This window comes from Anguilla rostrata, chromosome 18, assembly GCF_018555375.3.
Source record: "Anguilla rostrata isolate EN2019 chromosome 18, ASM1855537v3, whole genome shotgun sequence".
Classification (NCBI taxonomy): domain Eukaryota; kingdom Metazoa; phylum Chordata; class Actinopteri; order Anguilliformes; family Anguillidae; genus Anguilla; species Anguilla rostrata.
In genome coordinates, this window is record NC_057950.1 from 175,513 (window position 1) to 198,392 (window position 22,880).

At 41.5% G+C, this 22,880-nt stretch overlaps 1 protein-coding gene across 1 annotated transcript; it reads right to left on the minus strand.

The window, feature by feature from the left end:
• Positions 1-1,431: 1,431 nt before the first annotated feature.
• Positions 1,432-22,628, minus strand: LOC135245098 (polyunsaturated fatty acid 5-lipoxygenase-like). Its single transcript, XM_064317920.1, has 14 exons — positions 22,334-22,628; positions 19,051-19,249; positions 17,649-17,730; positions 14,264-14,386; positions 11,692-11,798; positions 10,089-10,261; positions 9,451-9,597; positions 8,817-9,020; positions 7,501-7,587; positions 6,700-6,878; positions 5,108-5,229; positions 4,332-4,432; positions 3,545-3,715; positions 1,432-2,376 (listed from the first exon to the last, which is right to left on the minus strand). Exons 1-14 carry the CDS (start codon positions 22,481-22,483, stop codon positions 2,197-2,199), a joined length of 2,025 nt encoding a protein of 674 aa, XP_064173990.1. The 5' UTR covers positions 22,484-22,628; the 3' UTR covers positions 1,432-2,196.
• Between the last annotated feature and the right edge of the window lie 252 nt (positions 22,629-22,880).

Here is a 22,880-nt window from a genome sequence, read left to right on the forward strand (position 1 = left end):
ACTGCGCAAGTAATTATATGGAGGAGCTGGCTCCTTTGGTAAGTTGAGATTTCAAAGGTTGCTCTCCTCCAAACTATAAGCCATTTAATTTGTTTGTGCATTAAGTTATGCTTCTTAGAATATGAGCTAGTCAGTCATATACTGAAACAGTCTATTACTGAAGTGAGGGGGGGGGGGGGGATTACATTTCCTGTTTCTTTCCCCCCACTCTTAGTTGTCAAACTCAAATGATTTCTGTGGTAGCACACACACAAGGTTTTGTATAACTAGCATAAATGGAGGAGATGCAGTCACAGAAAGCCTCTTGGGCTGCCTCAGTGAAACTCGCTAAAGCCAGAACACAGAAAACAAAATGGAGGCATCGCTTCAGTCTCTGCAGACCAGGCCCAGGTTTTGCTTTAAAGGTGTTATTTGCATAAAATGGCAGTGCTTTACTACTGAGTCTGTTTAAAGCAAACATTATTACGTTTATTTTTCCCATGTTGTCCCTGCATTGTATTCTGCACATTTTGATTGTGAATTTGCTTATGTAAAAAAAAAAAAAAAAAAATTCGGTATGAGTTTGTTCAAAAGAATATTGATGTTTTTTGAGTAATTTAATTTCCCATTTTTAAAAGTTAACATTGAAATCAACCAAATAAAATTAAGTAAACTTTTAATATAAAGCATGTTGCTTCTTACTTTTATATATAAGGCATGTTGTTCTGGCTAAGGAAGAACAATCTTCCTTTAGCAACACTGTGCTGCAGGAGCGCAAAAGGAGCTGAGACAGCATGCGCTATTCTGTCTTCATTACTTTCTCATTAACTGTTTACGATCTTCCTTAAAGAGATGCAAAGTCTTCATTTATAGTTTTGTGTTCTTTTTTGTTCATACACTTATAAGTTCATACTATAAGTGTAATATAGTAGCTATGAAGAAACAGGGACAAAAGTGTTAGAACATATCTATTTTGTGTGACCCTTGTTCACAGACATCAATAAAAAGCCAAAGTTTATCAGTTGAAAGAAAGTGAAAAGCAGCAGGAATCCCTTACAGCAGCCTAACCCCCTTGATAATTAAACTTTTTTTAAAATGCATCTAATGCATTATAGCGTAAATAATTTGTTTTTGAAATACATAAAAATACCAATGCTATTTGGTGCAATCCAAAATGTACTACTTCAGCAGTTCCAACTGATGATTAGTTCCCTTGGTTCAAATCTGGAGTAAGTCCCTCTTGCACATACACTTTGGAAATGTTTAAGCATGTTTAACGTTCCTTTAGATATACAATACAATTTGAGGTAATGATTTATTTGTAATTAAGGCTGATATAAAATCAATAAAACCTGAGAGAAGATATAGTGCCAAAAATTATTTCTTCACTTCCTCCCAAAGGAAACTGAGTTGTTTGCTTAAATCTGTACATTTACAGACACATACAGGTGCTGTATTTTAATTACATTCAATGCTTTTATTTATAGGAGCAGTATGACTGTGCATGTAAAACACAGATAGGGAGATAGGGAAGCACAATTCAAATATTTACCTCTTACCTGAATTAACCTATCACACGCATTTATTGCAACTGTGGAAAATGCACAGAAATTCAAAACGCTTAAACATATAGCATGCATTCTGTACTGCAAGCAAAGTGTAACAACTTCTGTAACAAAATTTGAAACAGACTGAAGAAGTGGTTATTCTTTCATTTTCAATTAAAAATAGAAATTGTTGCTTAGCAATAGGCAATATAATATGTGTGCTCACATTATTGTGCTCTAGTGGTCTCATCCAGAGCAAAACAAAAATTGACAGTTATTAATTTTCAGCACTTCTGTGACAGCACTTCTAAAATGGAAAATGAATTAATGAATGAGTGCAAATGTGAAACCTCACTATGTATTTTTTTGTTGATACCAATGTTCACATATCCAAAGATTCCCTGATGGTTTCACAAACTATGACAGACACCCACTCCTGAGCACCAATCGCTAGCCCAGCTATACAGCCAGACTAGCTCAGCTACACAGCCACACAGCGGAAAGGCGATTGCTACCTCAGTTACACAGCCACGCTAGCTCAGCTACACAGCCACGTGATCGCTAGCTCGGCTACATAGCCACGCAGTGGAGAGGCGATCGCTAGCTCGGCTACACAGCCACGCAGCAGAGAGGCGATCGCTAGCTCAACTACACAGCCACGCTAGCTCAACTACACGGCCACGCTGTTGGGGACGCGGTCGGGGCTCAGGTAATAGTACGGCAGTTTCTTGCCCTCATTCCTGGCCTTTATTAAAAGGGACACCTCCGCCAGCTTCTTCCGGAACGTCTCCATGGCCTCCTTCACTGGCTTTTCAATGAAATGCTCGTCTGGATACATGCCCAGAAACAGCTGTGAAGGAAAGGGCTGTCGTTATTCCCTCTGGCACAAGCTCAGTTTGAAGGTTCCGCTGAATTATGGAAGTTTGCCTCTGTGAGGGGGTCTAAGCTGAGGAGGATTTCATCTACATAAGAATTTTGCTCTGTGGATATACATGTTTCTATTATTGGTGTTCTAGCGAAGTTCTGCAGGTTATTGGTGTTCTAGCGAAGTTCTGCAGGTTACTGGTGTTCTAGCAGAGGTCTGCAGGTTACTGGTGTTCTAGCAGAGTTCTGCAGGTTATTGGTGTTCTAGCAGAGTTCTGCAGGTTATTGGTGTTCTAGCAGAGTTCTGCAGGTTACTGGTGTTCTAGCAGAGTTCTGCAGGTTACTGGTGTTCTAGCAGAGTTCTGCAGGTTATTGGTGTTCTAGCAGAGGTCTGCAGGTTATTGGTGTTCTAGCAGAGTTCTGCAGGTTACTGGTGTTCTAGCAGAGGTCTGCAGGTTATAGGTGTTCTAGCAGAGTTCTGCAGGTTACTGGTGTTCTAGCGAAGTTATGCAAATTATTGGTGTTCTAGCAGAGTTCTGCAGGTTATTGGTGTTCTAGCAGAGGTCTGCAGGTTATAGGTGTTCTAGCAGAGTTCTGCAGGTTATAGGTGTTCTAGCAGAGTTCTGCAGGTTATTGGTGTTCTAGCAGAGTTCTGCAGGTTATTGGTGTTCTAGCAGAGGTCTGCAGGTTAGGGTGTTCTAGCAGAGTCTGCAAGGTTATAGGGTTTCTAGAGAGGTCTGCAGGTATGGTGTTCTAGCAGAGTTCTGCAGGTTATTGGTGTTCTAGCAGAGTTCTGCAGGTTATTGGTGTTCTAGCAGAGGTCTGCAGGTTATTGGTGTTCTAGCAGAGTTCTGCAGGTTATTGGTGTTCTAGCAGAGTTCTGCAGGTTATTGGTGTTCTAGCAGAGGTCTGCAGGTTATTGGTGTTCTAGCAGAGGTCTGCAGGTTATAGGTGTTCTAGCAGAGGTCTGCAGGTTATTGGTGTTCTAGCAGAGTTCTGCAGGTTATTGGTGTTCTAGCAGAGGTCTGCAGGTTATTGGTGTTCTAGCAGAGTTCTGCAGGTTACTGGTGTTCTAGCAGAGTTCTGCAGGTTATTGGTGTTCTAGCAGAGTTCTGCAGGTTATTGGTGTTCTAGCAGAGTTCTGCAGGTTGTACCTCATTCTCCTGAAACTGACTAAGGGCCCAAACAGCCCCCAGGTGCCAGCAGGACCGGCCGCGATCGGGCAGGCTCTCGATGATGTCCTGGATCGTTGCCACGCCCTTCTTTGTGGGTGGGGGTTTCCGCATGGTGGGTGGAGAGTTGGGGATCCAGGAGCACCAATCATACTGCAGAACATGAAAAAACTCAGCATCACCATACACAAACCACCTCAGCATGTTTTGTCAAACCGATGAGCTGTCCCTGAGTTTGAGGGCTTAAACACCTGACCACAAGGCCATGGAAGCATGTACTTATTATGGACTCTTAAAGTTGGAGGTGTTCTACCTGCACAGACATTACCCTCTGAAGGCCTTTTATAGACTGCAAAAGCAGAAGCAGAAGCAGGAACATGGCTAAATTTAGGGTCACAGTCAACTTGGACAAAGTGCGGAAAAAGAATAACAAAACAATAAGACCACTCACCCTCTCAGGTCTCATGAGTTATATTCTGCCTGGGTTTCATAATATCTTTGACCATAACTTTCAGTTCTATTACTGGGTTCATTTCAGATTTGGGTTCATCATTAGACAATTAAGTTAATTTACAAGCATTCCAGAATTATCTAACAAATGGCAGTTTGTTTCACAGTGTGCAAAGTTAAAACTGTATATTAAATGGTGAATATATATATTATATATATTCTTATATATAATATATATATTTCTGTTAAAACTGTAATCAGTCTGTTAAACTGCCATGCCCAGCCTGATTGGGTGGTTGTCGAGGGGACGGGTGCCTACCTGGCCAAAGTTGACGGCTGCATGGTGTGCAGAGGCGGTGAAAATGATGACAGTCAAATACTCGATCAGCTGCTCGCGATTCTGCAGAGATTTTGGAAACCCTGTGAATGGATGCATGTGCACATAAGAAATAACATCAGATGCATGAGAGCAGGAGGTCGTATCTGCAAACAGAACTTATTGTCTCTGAAGACAGCTGATCTAAGGCTCGGAGTTTGTGAATGTCGTGCTCATGGGAGGAAGCTGCACAGCTCTCGGATTACAGCACTGAAACACACGTTGCATGCAGCACGGTCTGAAGGCCATGGCTGTCATTGGGCAACACACAGGATGTTTCGACATCGGCTTTTTCAGCCTGCTGTAATTAGGCTCACCACATCTTCTTTTCTTTAGTCTAGAAGCTTCTTCCCTGCATAATACTTTCTCCCCTCACCAAGAGTAATAATCACTTAAACATTGAATATCGAGGCCTGCTCTTGGAAACATGTAAATTAAGGTTAGATTAATTATGAAACATAAACCAATAGCCCTAGAAGCCAATTACTAAATTCAATCCAATGTAACACTTTCCCTGGGTTTATTTTTCTTAAAGGTAGAGAGATAGTTATTCACCTGTGAACTGTCCTTAGGGAACAGCACAGGACATAAACCCATTACACCTGTGCTTTATTTATTGCATTGATCGCTTTTCTTTCTCTTTTCTCAGTAATTCTTTGTAATTTGGCGCAATATAACCCTGATGTGATGTAGTCATTTTTAACAGAGAGTTTTCCCACCGCAGTAATCGAGGTCCTGCATCCCGAAGCTGCACACATCCTTGGCGAAGGCCTGGATTTCCTCGTCCTCCTGCACCACCTCGTCACTCTTGTAGTAGATCTTCACAATGTCTCCCACAAAGCTGTGAAGGTACCAAAAACCCCCAGTGTAGTCAAAGCCACCGGTATCTCAGTTTGTCCTCAAAAATCACATCGTTTCAAAAATGAACTTTGTTCTATTGTATTTGCGGCATTCAGTCTTAGCTGCGCCGGCTGGTGGGGAGAGCACATGCACCTGGGCTGCGCTAGCTAGTCAGCTGCGAGTCTGTCTTAGTTTTGCTTTGTCGAGCACAATAAGAAAGAAAACCCGGCACTGAGAAGCAGAAGGAGCCGGTCAGCAGTGGCATCACTAGGGCTGGGGGGGGGTGGGGGGGGATCACTAGGCTGGGGGGGGTGGGGGGGTGGTGGGATCACTAGGGCTGGGGGGGTGGGGGATGGTGGGATCACTAGGGCTGGGGGTGGGGGGTGGGATCACTAGGGCTGGGGGTGGGGGGTGGGATCACTAGGGCTGGGGGGGGTGGGGGGGGTGGGATCACTAGGGCTGGGGTGGGGTGGTGGGGGGGGGTGGGATCACTAGGGCTGGGGTCACCCAGTGCGGTGGGGTGGGGGGGGTTAATAAACAGAGGTAGGGTTTAAACATGCCACGAAGACATCAGTCAATCAGACAGGTAACACGGTAGCGCCAGAGGGCGGGTGTGGGTGTGAGGAATTGCATGTTATGCACTCAAATGACTGAGCGCTTCTCGTCACATCAATACCACTAATTAAATCAACCGGCAGTAAACTGCATCAGAGAAACCAGCTGTTTCAGCCCGTTGCATTAGAAAAAAAACTTTTTATAAAAAAGAATACATTTCTGCTGAAACACTGCACAAAGATTTTATAAACAGTCATTTTGGTGTCACCCGGTGCCACCCCCCGCACCCCCCACACCCCCTGCACCCCCTAGTGACATCTCTGCCGGTCAGCTGAGAACCGGGCCGGCTGTGAACAGTGAGCTGAAAGACTGCTGCTCAGGTTTGCTCTCTGTTGCCCAGCGCATATCCCAGTGCAATGCACAGTACACTATTCTTTCACTCTGTAAAAAGTGTGAAAGGTATTTAGCATACATTTTTTGCAGCCTTAAATATTGTTTTATGCTGAAAGTGGGGCTCATTAGCTCAGGTAGAATGGTTGCCTGGCAACCGGAGAGCTGTCGCTTTGATCCCCAGGCCTCTGGGTGTGTAGAAACTTCTGCCTTCTGAGCGCATCAGAGAGGCGGGAAGAAAAGATCCCAGTCTGAATAATACTGGCCAAATTCGGGAGGAGAAAACATTTGGAGAGAACGCACTATTCAAGTGTTGCCAAATATGGTATTTGTATTCGGCACCATCCCTAATATAAATGCAGTCCATTTACCATTTTTGCTGGAAACAGGCATCCCATCCTTTTTTGAGATTTGTGCAGTCTGATCAATGATCATGTTCAGATTAGCAATGTGCATATGACACAAACCAAAACAATGTTATATAATAATGTTATATTTGCATGATCATCATTGGTGGTCACGCTACCTTTTGACAACCTCCCAGACCTTATTTCCATCATCTCTGTAGAAGTAGTAAGGAAGTTCCTCCTGGCTGTCCATTCCCCTGGCTCTTATGGCTTCTGGGAAAACCAGTGACTGGTATGTGAATGTCTTCATGGCCTTCTGCACCAGCTCAACATGGCCTCCACCACCCGTACCATTGGCCTACGAATCCGGGCACATTGTGACATCACCATTTACATCTTATCACACTCATGCTGTCCCTTAACAGCCAAAGCAGATTTAACGCACTTCAGTTTAATGGTTGTCTAGTCACATACAAAACACGCACATACCATTAGACTTACACAACAGACAAGCTGCACAATACTGTGCAAGGTTTACAGTCCATGTCTGAACGTACAGTACACATGATAGAAATGTATCTATTACTTTTAAGAAAAGGTTTGTCCACAAAAGACCTGATATCAAAGAAAACTATTTAAAATAATATTCAATTTATGACATGTAATAGAAAATGGCAGCTCATGCTGTTCAAGGTTTTACATGGAATTTTTGCAAACAAACTAATTTTGCATGTCGCTAATCCCTCTGTTGTTTGTTCACTGTTTTTCTGTGTAGAGTGTTAATCACACCGGATGTTACCATGCTTAGCAGCACCGTGTAAAGCACTGAAAGAAGACTCCTTTCCCCTAGCATGGGTTGCTCGCCTCATATTCACATTGCACAAAATGAATCAGGTTTGGTGCAGATTACTGGCACATTACAGGTGAGTGACAACACACAGACTGAGCAAAGCATGGTGGGTCTTTCCTTCAGCACACACCTTATCGAAGAGGCCGCATTCACAGATCAGCTCCTCCCTGGCCTTGGTGTTTATGGCAATGGTGAAACGGACATGTGGTAGGACCAGCTATGAAAAAAATAAGAGGTGTAATATATCAATTATCATCTCATATATTCTTAACAGATGACTTTATATACCAGGAGGTCAAGAACAATCAAGGAAATAATCTCTGGGGTTCCCTGGATTAATATAATCTTCAGCCAAATACAAATAAATATTTCTCATTTTTAAAACAGGCTTTTCTTACCATACAGTAACCCACCACTAAAGATATGAACCTCAGGAATGGGCTAACCAGTCAACCTGTCACTTAGCTTTGAGGAAGTTGCAAAAAATGTGTTGGTGGGCCAGTAGGGAGTGGTCTTCCTGTTTAAGCAGACAGATATGTCTGTCCCAGTACAGTAACAGTGACACTGTGCTGTAGGATGACACATTAATCTGATTCACCGTGGTAAACTAAGATCCCATGACACTTTCCTCCAGTGTCTTGGCAAAATTCCAAAATTGGCTTTTTCATCCTGGCTACCCAATCACCCCTTGGATAACTGACTCAATGCTTTCCTGTCTCTCACCACAGGTTACAGGTGGTAAGCATTCTGGTGCCAAATGGCTGCCATGCATCACCCAGGTGGGTGCTATTTATTTATGGTGGTGATGTTTCTTGCTTTGCTGTAAAGAACTTAGAGCTAATGATATTAAAAGCCTTATGTCACAATATGTTGGTGTCTATATTCCAGTTGAAGATGTCAATTTTTAAAAAATAATACTTATCAATAACTTTCAAATGTGTAGGCTACAGAATATAGCCTACAGATACAAAAATGTATTGCAAAATACTATCTTCAGCCTTTGGACATGGTTGGTTATGGTTGGAACTTATAATGTGTGATGTTACAGAACTTTTGTTTAGTATAAATACTGTATGCACTGTATGTTTTACAAATACATGTTTCTAGAGGTATCATTTACCCTGTGAGTCTGCATGTGCATAATGAAGCTCCACTAGCCTGCACTGCTAGCCAGCTAGGTGGCTACTGGCTAACAGCTAGCTATCTAATTAATTGGCTAATTATTGTTACAGTATTCTTGTTACTGTTAGTAATTTTTTTTTCAAATCACCCCATCAGCTGCTGGGAACTTACGAGTCTGTTAGATATCATTACATGAACATATAGAAAGCCGACACTGATAAACATGTTAGAAACATAACCGTTCTAATGGGATACTGATTACTATTTTCAGTTCAATGTTTCAGTGCTACGGAGTTCCTAATGGCTACCATTGAGCTGATGTACCTTGTACACAGGATGGACAGCAGGAAGCTGGCGGAACAGCGCTATCCCAAAGACTTCGGAGATCAGGTGGGTGCGCAGGAGATGCGTGACGGTTTGGTGGATGTGGAAGTCGGACGATCGCACCCAGATCTTCGCCAGCATCCAGTCGCACTTGCTGTCACTCGGGAGGAAGATTGGGCTGTCCTCCCCAGGGCTCTGTTCCAGCTGTGGGGCAAAGCCGTTTCTTACATATACTAAAAGCTTCATTACTAAGGAGTGCTGACCTCATTTGCTGTTTGTTTTTATTAGAACACATGCTACCTATTTTAGATGCTTAGATAACATGAGATATATATTTTTAATCACTTAATTTACAGTAAATAAAATCAGCAAACTGACTGCAGAAAGACAAAAAACAAATCAACAAATGCTTCTGCAGTACTCAAAGAATACATCTGACTTAACACTTAATGTTCTTAAAATATCATTGTTCCAAAATAGTAGTTTATTACAGCACGTACCTGCAGTGCATATCTGTGCCATGTAGCTAATTTAATATACTGCATACTAACTGTAATTAATTGTCATTCATGTTTATTGGTGACAGCATAAAGGTCTTTTCATAAGTTTTCATAAACAGCAGTAATTGCAGTACCTGAATAGCGATTGGCAGGACCTTGTTCTGCGTGTTCTTGTACAGCAGGCAGATTGGAGCAGCCAGGTACTGGAGTGTGCAGGAGTCTGTACCGTTGGGCGTGATGTTTTCCATGAGGTCATAGTCTGCAATGTACACGTTCCCTGCCTGCACAGAATACAAGCAGCAAGGTGAACACAGTCAGCCAGACAAAGGTGACATTCAGTCAGCTGTGGATTCAGCCTAAATTTGTCCATAATAGATGTTTCAATTTATTAGGCTGCTTAGTTACTACTTAATCAAAAATCAATGTTTAAAAAAAAAAAGTTTCATTTTCAATTTTCTGAAAACCCAATGGTTGCATTTCTTGGAAGTATCGAGAGAAAGTACTCACAATATTCACACACCAAGGGCCACATTTACTATGCAACTATTTTCAGATGCAGATATGACTCATTCTGCCCCAAAAACATGTGTCTTATGAATCAGAGGTGCACATAAGTATTTGCATGGTGCACTTCTAGGGAAGAGAAATGTGAAAAAGTGTGGCGGATTATGTATTCCATCAAATTTACTAAAGTTTGCTAAATTAACGAGGGTCAATCCAACTGGAGAAATTCCCCAATCCAGATATTTCACAGCGTACTTTGAAGACTCACCTTGATCTCCTCTTCCAGAGTGAGATCTCGCTCCAGGCAGAATTCCACCATCTCGTGAGTGACAGGGAACTTGGCGGGGAGCTGGGTGCACTTTTGGATGATCACAGGGTTGCAGCCGTTGAGAAACTGATATCCAAACATGAAGTCCTCCTGCCAGTGCTGCATCACATACTCTGCAGAGCAGACATGTCTCTGAATACCCAGCCTATCAGACGCTCTCTACATCATACAGTACACATGCATGTCTGACATGGCCATCTGGAGCCTGATTTACTATGACCTTCAGCATGTGCAAAACCTTTTAGCATGCACAAAAGCAATAACATAACCAATGATTGCCCATGGTACTTGTTTTGGACAAATCATTGGTTTTGTTATTAGTTTTGCATGTGCTAAAGATCTTAGTAAATCAGGCCCATGATGTGTAGGAAAATAGTACCTTCAACCAAACATCTGAAGCTTCCCATATGAAAAAACATAAGTCAAGGTAGCAAAGTGATGGCATTCATTCGTCTGAATAGTATTAAGAGGACAGGCACACATCTATGTTTCTAGTGTGATCTGCACAGTAGGTGAACCCTGTTTAACTCATGCAATCATTTAATGCAATCAATGTGGCAGTTTAAACCCATTAGCTCATTTCTCTGTGGTACCCTAAGCATATTTACACTTCTGGAAGGCCAAAGCCTCAGAAGATTGCACCAGCAGCTTCCACTTTAGTCTAGCCGAAGTCTGGCCCACTTCCTTTTCATTAACCCGCCCGTTGTTCCAACACTGAAATTGCGAACAGAAGATGACCGTGACTGTTAGGGGGCTTTGACGTCATTTTTGGTAGCGTGTAAAATAATCTGCTCAGGCATGATGACACTAGTAACTGGTCCACAGATGACAGATAAAGAAATCGATGACTTAACTGCCATCTCGGGGAGCTGGGGAAACATTGTCTCGGCAAACTAGATTGTAAACATTAAAGTTTAATCAGATGAATCAAATTCATTTTATTAAACTTTCATTTAAACTATTTCATTATTGCAACAGCATTCCAAGAGTTGCTTTCTGAATGACTCACTTCTGACTTCTGCTTTCTGTATTTATCCCAAGGGCCTCATTCACAGGTCTTTTGAATGTTGCCAGATTGTGCACCACACTGAATTTTCTGTGAGCAGCAGTAATTTAGAACCACAATGTTTCTTTCAGGCACTTTTCATTTAGGAAGATGGATTAATTTAGCCTGGATGGATAGGGATTTAAAAACCAGTGGTGGATGAAATCCATGACATCATTGAGAAATTTGCCTGGATGTTATTTAAAACAATGATAGCTGGGTGGATTAGAACACTGAATCCAGTTTTGCAGTTATGACCAAGATAGTTTGGCACACTGTGAATAGGTTTAAATTATATGGTGGCATTGTAGCATAATGGTTTTGTAACTGGGTTTGTCACTCAAAAGTCATGGGTTTGATTTCCAGCTATGACTCTGTTGTTGCCTTGATAATATAGTATGGGAGGTTGTACATAGTACCTAAATAAAATTTCCCACAGTTTGATACAGTGGAGTTTTAATAAATGAAATAAGATGGGTTCAAAAAGGAGGTTCCAACCTGAGATGGTGTTGCTGATCCTCACAAATATCCGTTCAAAATCGGCAAAATCATTCCAGGAGGACTGGAACATATGCATGAATCGGTTTATGTAGAGGTTTTCAATCCTAAACAGACGCCACAAAGGAAGGCTCATCAGGGAAATATAATGTTTGTGTTAAACGTGAACATATCCAGCCTGTAGCTGTCAGTCAAGTCGTCCATGTGACTGAACTCACGCAGCCTGGCCCATGCTACTGAATGCATTAATGAATTCATATTACACAGTTCTCAAATTTCATTTACTTTTACAAAAAATAAACATGAGTACATCATCTTAAATGAAGATGGTCTGGTCTTTTTTAAGTGGCTGATTGTTGCTCATGTAAAATTAGAATGAAACATGTTGACAGCATAATAAATGCTGAGATAAGACATCGATGCAAATAAAATGGAGGAAACTCATGGCTGCTCTATTGATAAAATGGTAGCACCTCCCGCCATTTCAGTGATAACATCTCAGCACACAGTTCTCCGTTGCATCACTGTCATTGCAACCTCACGCCTTTCTGAACATTACATTACTTTCACACTTGTTGAAGGTAATATCCTATGACAAAAGTCAGTTCCAGTCAACAGCGATTGCAGATAAAAAATTTTTTTTTTTTTTACATAAATTTTTTTATAATGGAACCAGTTATGAGATAGAATACTGCCTTTTCATACACAGGTGAAATGACCAATACATTTTGTTCCACTTGCATATACCTGCAGCAACAGACAGGGGGGTATTTCAATATTGGATAAATGTTAACCTTTGCATGAAAGAGGCTGAAAAAATCAATGTTACTGAAATATACAGCATGTTTAAGGACTTTCCTTAGCCTCCAGTTGTATAGGTTTAAGTTAAGATACTGTATTACTGTAAGCAAACTAAAACCAGAAAGATCAATTACAGACAGAATAGAATGGAGACTGTTGTTACATTAGTAATTCATTTAAGGACATAAATCGGTATTACTGGATGGCATAGTGCAGTTGCCAGGGCCAGTGCTGGACATGCTTCAGTGTGAGTGCATACTATCATACTCACCTCAGTGTGCATGCATGCTATCATACTCCCCTCAGTGTGCATGCATGCTATCATACTCACCTCAGTGTGCATGCATGCTATCATACTCCCCTCAGTGTGCATGCATGCTATCATACTCCCCTCAGTGTGAGTGCATACTATCATACTCCCCTCAGTGTGAGTGCATGCTATCATACTCCCCTCAGTGTGCATGCATGCTATCATACTCCCCTCAGTGTGAGTGCATACTATCATACTCCCCTCAGTGTGAGTGCATACTATCATACTCCCCTCAGTGTGCATGCATGCTATCATACTCCCCTCAGTGTGCATGCATGCTATCATACTCCCCTCAGTGTGAGTGCATACTATCATACTCCCCTCAGTGTGAGTGCATGCTATCATACTCCCCTCAGTGTGCATGCATGCTATCATACTCCCCTCAGTGTGAGTGCATACTATCATACTCCCCTCAGTGTGAGTGCATACTATCATACTCCCCTCAGTGTGCATGCATGCTATCATACTCCCCTCAGTGTGAATGCATACTATCATACTCACCTCAGTGTGAGTGTATACTATCTTACTTACCTCAGTGTGAGTGCACACTATCATATTCACGTGCGAAAACACAGCTACCGATTGCATAATCAAAAGCAAACTGCAAATGTAGAAATGTAGCAAATTTCCATACTCACCCAAAGACTCAGCAAAATCACAAGTGATACTAATCACACTAATTACAACGATAAGCTGAGTTACTGGCCGTTACTTTGACTGGTGTGGGCTGCCAGGGCTTCCCCCAGGTCCTAACTACCTAGCAGCAATGGAAATCTAACTAACTAAAAACCTAACCTAGTCTTCAGTGTATTTACCGGACTCGAAGCGGCTTTTAAACGCAAAACCCTTGAACGCAAATGAAAGACCAATTGAATAGTCACTCACAGCGAACCGGAGCGTACCCCCACTCAGAATTAACACCAAAAATAAGAAAGGCAAAATAACAAAGTGACAAGCCTGAAGGACATGCCCGAGGACTACAGTTACCTGAGGGAAACACAGCAAACCAATAACACTCAGTCGACTCAACCTACTGCCACACCCCGCAAACGCGGAGAACTTCCATACCAACAAAACTGAGATAAAGCGAGATAAAAACTAGAGAGAGTACATACCGGATCAGCAGATCCCGGATGAGCCCCCAATTATGTTACGACCAGCCCCTGGCCAGACGCAACATAAACAATATCACACAAAATAGTTGCAATTCAAAAATGCTTTTAATTAAAGAAACCTAAAAAAAATATGAAAATGAATGAGCAGTGTAGCCGGACTGCAGGTTGTCCTCTGAAAGGGGAGAGAGAAAGCATTGGCCAGAGGGCAAAGTAGATCCCCTCCAGGTGACACCAATTTCCTATTAGTAAGACAATCAAAACCAATGTTGCAACACCACAAGCAGCCACTAGGGCACAAGGGCAGGGAGCCATAACACTCAGTGTGAGTGCATGCTATAATACTCACGCCTTAGTGTAGTTGAGGGTGAAGTCCACTCCTTTCTCACTGTCAAACTGGATGTCTCTTGGAAGCTCCTTGTGAGTATTGGCATCTATGCTCATAGGAAACCCTGGCTGCCACTCCCTCCATCTTCAATAGGAGCATGTAAGGAAAAGCCACTTCACAGTTAACCCTCCTATTATGTTCGAATTAACGAACAACTTTTATGTTTGGGGTTAATTTGACCCCAGCAATATAAACATGCAGAAAATAATTGTAACTGAAAGTGTTACCCAAGTTTCTCTCTCAGCTACTTTAGGCCTTTCTACTGACCATCTTAATAGCCCAGTAAATAAAACATGACTCCCCCCATCGTCCCCTTATACATCAAGTATTGATTTTATATGACTATTGTGAAATATGCAAATGACTGTACAATCTCATTCATTGACCTAAAATGGAAAACAAAGTATGTTTTGGTGTTTGCAGGGCTTTATGTTGGTATTAAGTGCTCATTAAAAAAGAAAAATAACATTTGGAAAGAAACACACTTTTATTATCAAGCATAGTAACGTTTTATGTTCGGGGTCAATTTGACCCCTGGAAAAAATATTAAAACTGTCAAACATTTCAAATGTTTAGTTTCAGAAAACACTTCAGAACATCAATAAGTAACATATGACAGTTATTAAATAATGAAGAAACACCAATAAAAAGTAAATTAATCACCAGAATTGAGTTTTGATTAAAAAAATGAACATAACAGCTCAACTAGGTACCCGTGGGTATCAATTCTTCATTCAGACGAGATAGGTGCAAGTTTGTCACGCTCCTGTCGACCCTGCCTTGTTTCCCTATCATCAAAGCGTATAATGTGGGAGAAAACATGAAATGTCTCCAGATACATTGTGGCTGGAAAAATTGCCCTACCAGTGTCAGCATTCCAAAGGCTTGCTGTTGCTTCACGTTTTGACTTGTATACTCCTGCCAAAATAAGCAACCCAATATAGGACTGCTAGTGGGTCACATCCAGCTCTTTCCAATTGTCACCATACACACGCCTCCCCTCTAAGTTTGTCATCTCAAGAATATCCTTTTGCATTGATGGTGTTATGAAGAGTTCAAATGCAGACTTTATGTCTTGTACATGACTGCTAGCATATCTGGTGGGGCCTGGAACCATTTTGATGACATTAGCAGCACTAAGTCTACCCTGTCTTTCAACTGGGGATCCGGACCATAGTAGTTCTCCATTTTTGGAAGTGCACATGTCAGTTCTTGGTGGTTGAGAGATGACAGGGGGGTTTCTTGGGGGTTGAGAGATGACAGGAGGGTTTCTTGGTGGTTGAGAGGCAGCAGGAAGGTTTCTTGGTGGTTGAGAGATGACAGGGGTGTTTCTTGAGACAGGAGGGTCAGAATGTGGTATCTCAAAGGCTTCATTCTCATCCTCAGAGGAAGATGCCTCATAGTCAGGGTCCTTCTCACCCTTATCCTCAGTCTCAGACATATCCTCATCTAAATCACTTTCGCCCTCCAAGATCTGTGACAGAACCTCAGTGGCAGAAAATATATGCCTCTGTCTGGTGGTTATTTTCAAATCTTTAGTTGAGGCACAAATGCAAAGAAAAATGGTTTAGAGGGCTGTGTGTGCAGCCGTTATTATAAGTTTGCCCCCGCCCCCATGTTGCGAGAATGATCATAGATCTTGTGGGAACTATGTTTTCTCCTAACACACAAGCACATACACACACACACACATGCTCTCTCTCTCTCTCACACACACACACACACACACACACACAAATTAATGTGAAAGTGCCCTCAACAAAAACAAGATCAAAATGATGGTTTTATATAACAATAGAGTCTGGGGTCAAAATGACCCCAATAACACCGATGCCTACAACATGTGTACAGGCATTGAAAATAATTTTTTCAGTTAATTTCAAGTTTGCCATGTTTTCCCTATAAAGTTAAGAAAAGTCATGAAATATCTAGCTGAAAAAAGTATGGTAACCATATTTTTAGAGACAGTAAACATTGAATGGGGTCAAATTGACCCCAAACATAATAGGAGGGTTAACCATGATTACTTTCAGTTTCAGCTTTTAACAGGGATGGATACTCAAGTCTGGCCTGTTGCACCAGTATAACATAAGTTTTATCGCATATTAGGGTGTAAAGTCAGCACTAAATGTTACGTATTAACTAATTAGTTTTCAAATAAAGCTGTCTTTTTTCAGTTGCACCGTGGATATTTATGGCGCCTCTTTACTAAGACATAAATGATTCCTTGAAACAAAACATTGTCACATACAGTGACGTTTTCATCTGCAGGCCAACAACATGCTTGTCAATCACGCTCATGCCAGTCTAACAGTGAGGCCAAGCAATATATATGCTAGCTAAACAGCTTGATATTGAAAGAAAAATAAGTTATTCCACCTTGAAACATCAGCAAAAATCAACAAACTGCTATATATTGTCCCAAGAAGCCAAAAGTTGAAGCTCATTTTCAGGTAATTGTCTATATTACTGACTGGGTTAACAAAACAGAGCAGCATTGACATCAAGTGTTTGATCCATTAACTTCAACGGCATGGTCAGGTAATCCAACAAGTTTTCCAATCTTTCAAATGGATGCCTCGTGTCATGGGCTGTTTCAGGAATGGCTTTACGCCGTAAAGAGTAGCTGTATTTTAACTCTGAGCTACTGAACATGACTCAGATACAGTAACTCAGATGGAGCAACCAGTTTAAATGATGTTATTGTGTAACATCTCAATCTAGCCTCAATTTGAAGTTTATCTGATGCAAACGGCTGCAGCACTGCTGCTGGTTTCCTCTTTCTTCCTGATAGGTCATTGAGTGAGTTATCACTGATTGGCCAGAGATTCCACTGTCTTAGTGTCTGGGGTGAAAGTCTACTACAACAACACTGTTTCCCCTCCAGGGCTCCACACATATCTGCTCATAGGACTGTGACATGTATGTATTCATAAGGTTCTGTGACATCATAACTAAGAAGACATGCTCCATTATATGTACTGTGTAATATTGAATGTGAACAACAGTTTTTCCTTTTATAACCAAACTTTATACTCAGGCTCTTCAAAGAGACTACTCCAAGTGAAACACTGGAACACTGCTAGAATTAAGCATGTTTATTACATAACCAACTGACATTTCAACAGATTCAACAGTGATGCTAAATTAAACCTCAGACTGTTATGTGAAGAGCCGGTGTATACATTTTTTCGTTTTATTTTTCATATGCTTGAAACTGAAGTGTGTAGTATAGCCTTTATTTCATAATTAAGTTTTCTTGTTTTGTTCCTGGGTGCAGATTATTTGTTTATCATGTCAGTGGCATAGATGAGACAAACATGGACACACCAAGCGGTGCTCCTACCTGTACATCTTCTGTCTGGTTTCCAGCTCTTTGCGTCTGTGCTGTTTCACCAGTCTGGTTTTGTCATCTTGCGGCAATCGTGCTGCATAAACACAAAGCAGTCTGTGATTTTTTTTATCCACCCCCCCCCCCCCCCCCAGTTCATAATGCCCAGTCATAAATGTAGACCTGTTGCTGAAGTGTTCTTCATCTTTTTTATTCTGCACAGACAAATAAGTGCATTCAGGGCCTGCGTGTCCTCACGCTGAACTACACTCCCAGCTACACACCTGGGTACACATCTGGCTACACACCTGGCACATGCACCTGCTTGCCCAGAGGAAGCATTGTAAAGACTCCAAAAGAAAGGTACAAGGCAGGAACTGTAAATAATCAGTGTTTTTTATTCTGCAGAGGGGGAGTGCGAAAGAACAATTCAGTTCTACATGGAGACTTCAGTCAAGGTTAGAAGCTTTAATACATGATATCGTGGGGAGAAATACAGAGTCTGTGGTTCTGTGCAGATCTCTGAAAGTCAGCAGCTTACTCAGCAAGTGTTGTACCACCATAGAGTTCTTAGAAACAGATAACGAACAATAATAGGTTTTTCTCTAATTAAGGGTTAGGCATTTGGCAGCACGCCCGGACTATATATTGAGCAGCCAGGAAACCACGATAAGGCACTAAGCATTAAGAAATACACTCTTAATAAGACTTCACTGTAATTTTCCACAAGAAAGTCTGGGAGTCAGTTCATACAACTGAATTGTTTGTTCAAAGTCCCTCTGTGCATTTATATCATTCATGACTTGATTCATGTTTACCTTAAGCATTAGGGAATCATTACTTGTTACTAGTCTCCTAAATAGTTTGTAAATTGGATTTATTATTTCTGAGAGAAAGCTGAGAGAAATCCTTGCCCATACATAGACTCACTGCCATATAAACTACAGCAGTGGTTCTCAAACTTAGTCCTGGGGGACCCCTGTGTATGCTGGTTTTCATTCCAACCTCAACAGCAATTTCAGAATTTTAACATAGAGCTGGGGTGTGCACCCACACTGGCCCTTTCTGGAACCCCAGCTCTAAAACATGAAAAGCACCTAATTAAGAAAAATTAACAGCTTATTAAAATTCTGAAATAGCTGTTGAGGTTGGAATGAAAACCAGCATACACAGGGGTCCCCCAGGACCAAGCTTGAGAAACACTGAACCACAAAATTAGTTATTAATTATAATTACGGATAATATTGATATGAACCATCAGTGATTTGAACCAATCACTGTTTTCCTGTTCAGAGCCTTTTGATTGGTTCAGACATTGACAGCTAATCGTTGCTTGACCTATTACTGGCTGTTCCATGCTTAGTGATGAAATGGTAATACCCAGAGACTCAGAGACGGCCTATAGCCGTACCCTTACCCCGGCCATCTCTGAGGACCACTTCCTTTTCATCGGGAACCCATCTGTAACAGGGGAAGTCCAAGTAGTCTCCACTTGGGGTCTTGACAGTGATGTGCCTGCAGTACCAGTCATCTTGCACCCAGTACTTCCTTTTCTCGATGCTCACAAACACGATTTCCCCGAGGTTCTCCGCTACTTTAATGTCGTATGAGTCCACCTGAATTCAGAGAAAAATGACTGAGGTCAAGGCAGGGATAGTAAGATATGCAAAGTGTAAACGGGGAATACAGTCGTGGTATGGCAAAAATGGCAAGGCTCTCTACCAATCATAGATTACCTTGGCAACAACCAATAGGATAACCCCTATGGAGTCTCTCTGATGAATGCTTTCTCACTACTTCAAAGCTAAACACAGGGAGCCTAGAAGTATGACCAGAAGGTATCCACCAATCACACTCCGTGTTTTTTTGGTTGTTACCAATGCGTACTGTGATTGGTGGAGCTCCCCTTTCTTCTCTCTGGGTCGAGATCTTGTGCTGCAGTCATATATTCATTTATCGCAATTCTTCTTTTACGTATTTCACTGCGTTCCTTTTTAGATTTGTCTGTACTGAACTTGTGAGGGCTGCAGTTCTACCTCCAGGCTCATGGCGTCACTCTCTGCATTGCAATCTGAATTTTCACTTACTAAAAATACTATATGACGCTATCACAGGCATGTTCTGAGCGGAAAGCCATTTTGTCATGTTTATAGTACAGGAGTCCTACCTGTGTGGCTGAAGCAGGCTAATGCAGTTGTTCTTAAACTGGGTCCTGGGGACCCCTGTGTATACTGATATTTGTTACAGCCAATCTCTTGCTCAATTAAGGTTGTTTAACACAAGTGACCAGCATGCACAAGGGGGCGCGCTCCATCTTACTTTAACACACCTATATAGTGCAGTACAGTTTATATACATTTAGGTAATTGGTTTTGTAACAGATAATATACTGTGCAAAATCTAGCCATGCGATTACAGCCTCAGAAAATACTCTGCGTGGATCAGGAGCTGAAGAACAGAAGGGCGCTCGATTGTTATGAAACCTAAAGCAGAGCGGCTCCTGTGGGGTCATATGGTAATACTCACCTGACCTCATGCACTCGCCTGTATTTGGCATTTGGCCTGGTTGTGTATTTACCGCTAGAATCAGTTAAGGCTGCTGTACCAATACAGTGAGCACCTTTGCCCGTTCTACAGGAAAATGATCAACTTAAAGAAAACACACTGAAGTTTCTCAGCTCAGGCAGGCAGTCTCTGGGTGGGTTTAAACACACATTTCGTTCCTTTCACCACAGCTCGTAGTGCAACATTTCCCTTGTGCTATTTTCTTCCTACCGACTGTGTGCTCACTCCTCTGGTAGGGCTGGTTCCTGTTTCTAAAGTACAAACCCAAATATAAGCATTGGCTGGTGTGATGGGGTGGCATGTGCTTTCATTATGCCTTTCATTATGCCTCTTTCACAGTTGAGTTCAGTTCATTCAGTTTCTTATTCATAAATATGTGGCATGCTGGTGAAGTCACAGAAATGGAGGATTCTATTCGGAAATGTTTTTTTGGAGCTTTTCAGGTTTGCAAAAATTGTAATGACAGTTATCCTGCAGTGATCCCAACAGTACCAATATTTTGGTGAAGGAAGAAAAAAATCTGTGCACTGCTTTTGTGCAAAGCCCTATGTGAACTGAACTGGTCACCCTGAGAGTTTGACCATTTATATTGATAGTCAGCACTTTAAAGACAATGAAAAACCCCTATGTAAAAAATTTACAAGCAAATTTTGACAGCATCCTAAACCAATAAGCCATTTTAAATTAAACATATGAGTACTTAACAGACACAATTCTTATATATTTGATCTAAATTAAATATACAACTTTAGTATATAGGTCTCTTCAGTCCACTTCACTGCACAGCAAACATCCTGATGTCAAACAGTGTTTATATCCAGGAAAGACAATGTATACTGTACTAGAGGTAAAAGGACTGTATGATTTTATACAAAATATTTTGTTGTGTACGCTATGAAGTGTTGTTTTTTTAGCGATTTCAAAATAGCTTATTAAGCAATAACACAGAATTAGGACCATGTGATATTATTACTTAATGTGTGGAAGACCTATGCAAAAAAAAAAACTTCATAATGTAGTCTTTTCTAACCTTCTACATTTAATGGCTCAAATGTATTGTCAGTATGCTTGATGCAGATGTCCCAGCGACATTCTCTAACCCAACCCTAACTATAACCCGTGGATTAGTTGAATTTACTAGAAAATTGTGTGGAGACCCATTAAGGCGAAACATAACTTGTTAAGTAGTATGTAGAGTCTAAAGTGAATAGAGTAGTTCAGTAAGTTCAGTACACTAAACATTGGTAAACTAACCTACTCGAAATCATTAGTTCACCAATATTTTTTTCTTAAAGCTGCCACAGTGGTGGGACACTGCCCTGTCCATCGAGGCCACACCTCCAGTGACTGCAGTGTACCTGCAGGGATTTGGAGAGGCACAGGCCAAGGTGTGCAGGGGGAGAGGCCACTGCACTAACTGCTGCACTAACCAGGATTTTAACTTTAGAGAAGCAGTTAGGCAGAAACTTGGGTGGACCACAATGCAACAGTATTCTTTTCAAAAACTAAAACTTCTACAAAAGGTCAGGTCAGTAAAGCACATGCACACACACACACAAAGTCAGGTAATGTCAGTGCGAGCTGATAGGTCAATTTTTGCACTAAAAGAACATTACTAAATTTTCGATTACAGTTAAGGCTGACTGCTGAAATATTTCATCAGCCATAGAAATTTCACACAAAACCTATGGTAAATCTACAGTAACATGCTGTATACAGCACCAACAGCAAAGTACTGTTCATATTGTAATATTGCTGATAAAACAAGTAAAATTCCTAATGGTGCATTTCATTTAGATTAATCACTATTTTCATTATTTTAAGCTTATTGCATACTATTAACCAAACTCTGCTGTTCAGTTGGGTGTAATTTCTCATGCATTAATCAAAGGCCAATACCCAGTGTTGCTTGGCAGAATTTTGAAATACAGGTTTCTAGCCCCACAGAAACTTATTATGTCAAGTAATTTCTGCTTAGCATAATTACTGCACTGAATATTTCACCTGAATATTGTAAACCACTTTAGTAGTGGGAACAATTTCCTGTACAACATAAGATAATAAGTAATGACCACAATTGTTTAATGAAAGACAGAATCCGGGCTTACAGTGTGACGCAGCAGTTGTGCACTTACCGCCCCCCTCTCAAAATCATTGTAGAGAGGCTTGTCCAGTAAGGTCTTTTCGCTGCACCCCTCCGTTCCTACCAAAGTGATGTAAATGTAAGAATCTGTGCCTGCAAACCATTGTGTGCCGGTGGACACTGTCACAGTGTAGCACGGCATCGCAGTCCCCAAATACGACCCACAAACAGGCTGAATTAGCAGAAAACCAGCTACTGACTGCACCCCAGCCTGGCTGTATCCTTGCTGAGCTGAGTACCAAAAAGTTATTTCCTCCTTTCCTTGTTCTCTCCCTCTCTCACTTGCTCGCCCTTTCTCTCTCGCTCTTTTTATCACTCATTCTCTCTCTCTCTCACTCTCCCCCCCCCCCCCCCCATTTGCTTGCATGCATGGAGACCGCAGGGTATGCAAATGAATAAACACTGCTAGCATACAGTATATTACGAGATAAGATGGCCCAAATTAGTACATGGTGTGTATGCGCTCTGTGTCACACGCACGAGCTGTATGAGGAAGTCAAGCCCTTTAGTGAAGTCACTGTAGGAGCAAATTTCCAATG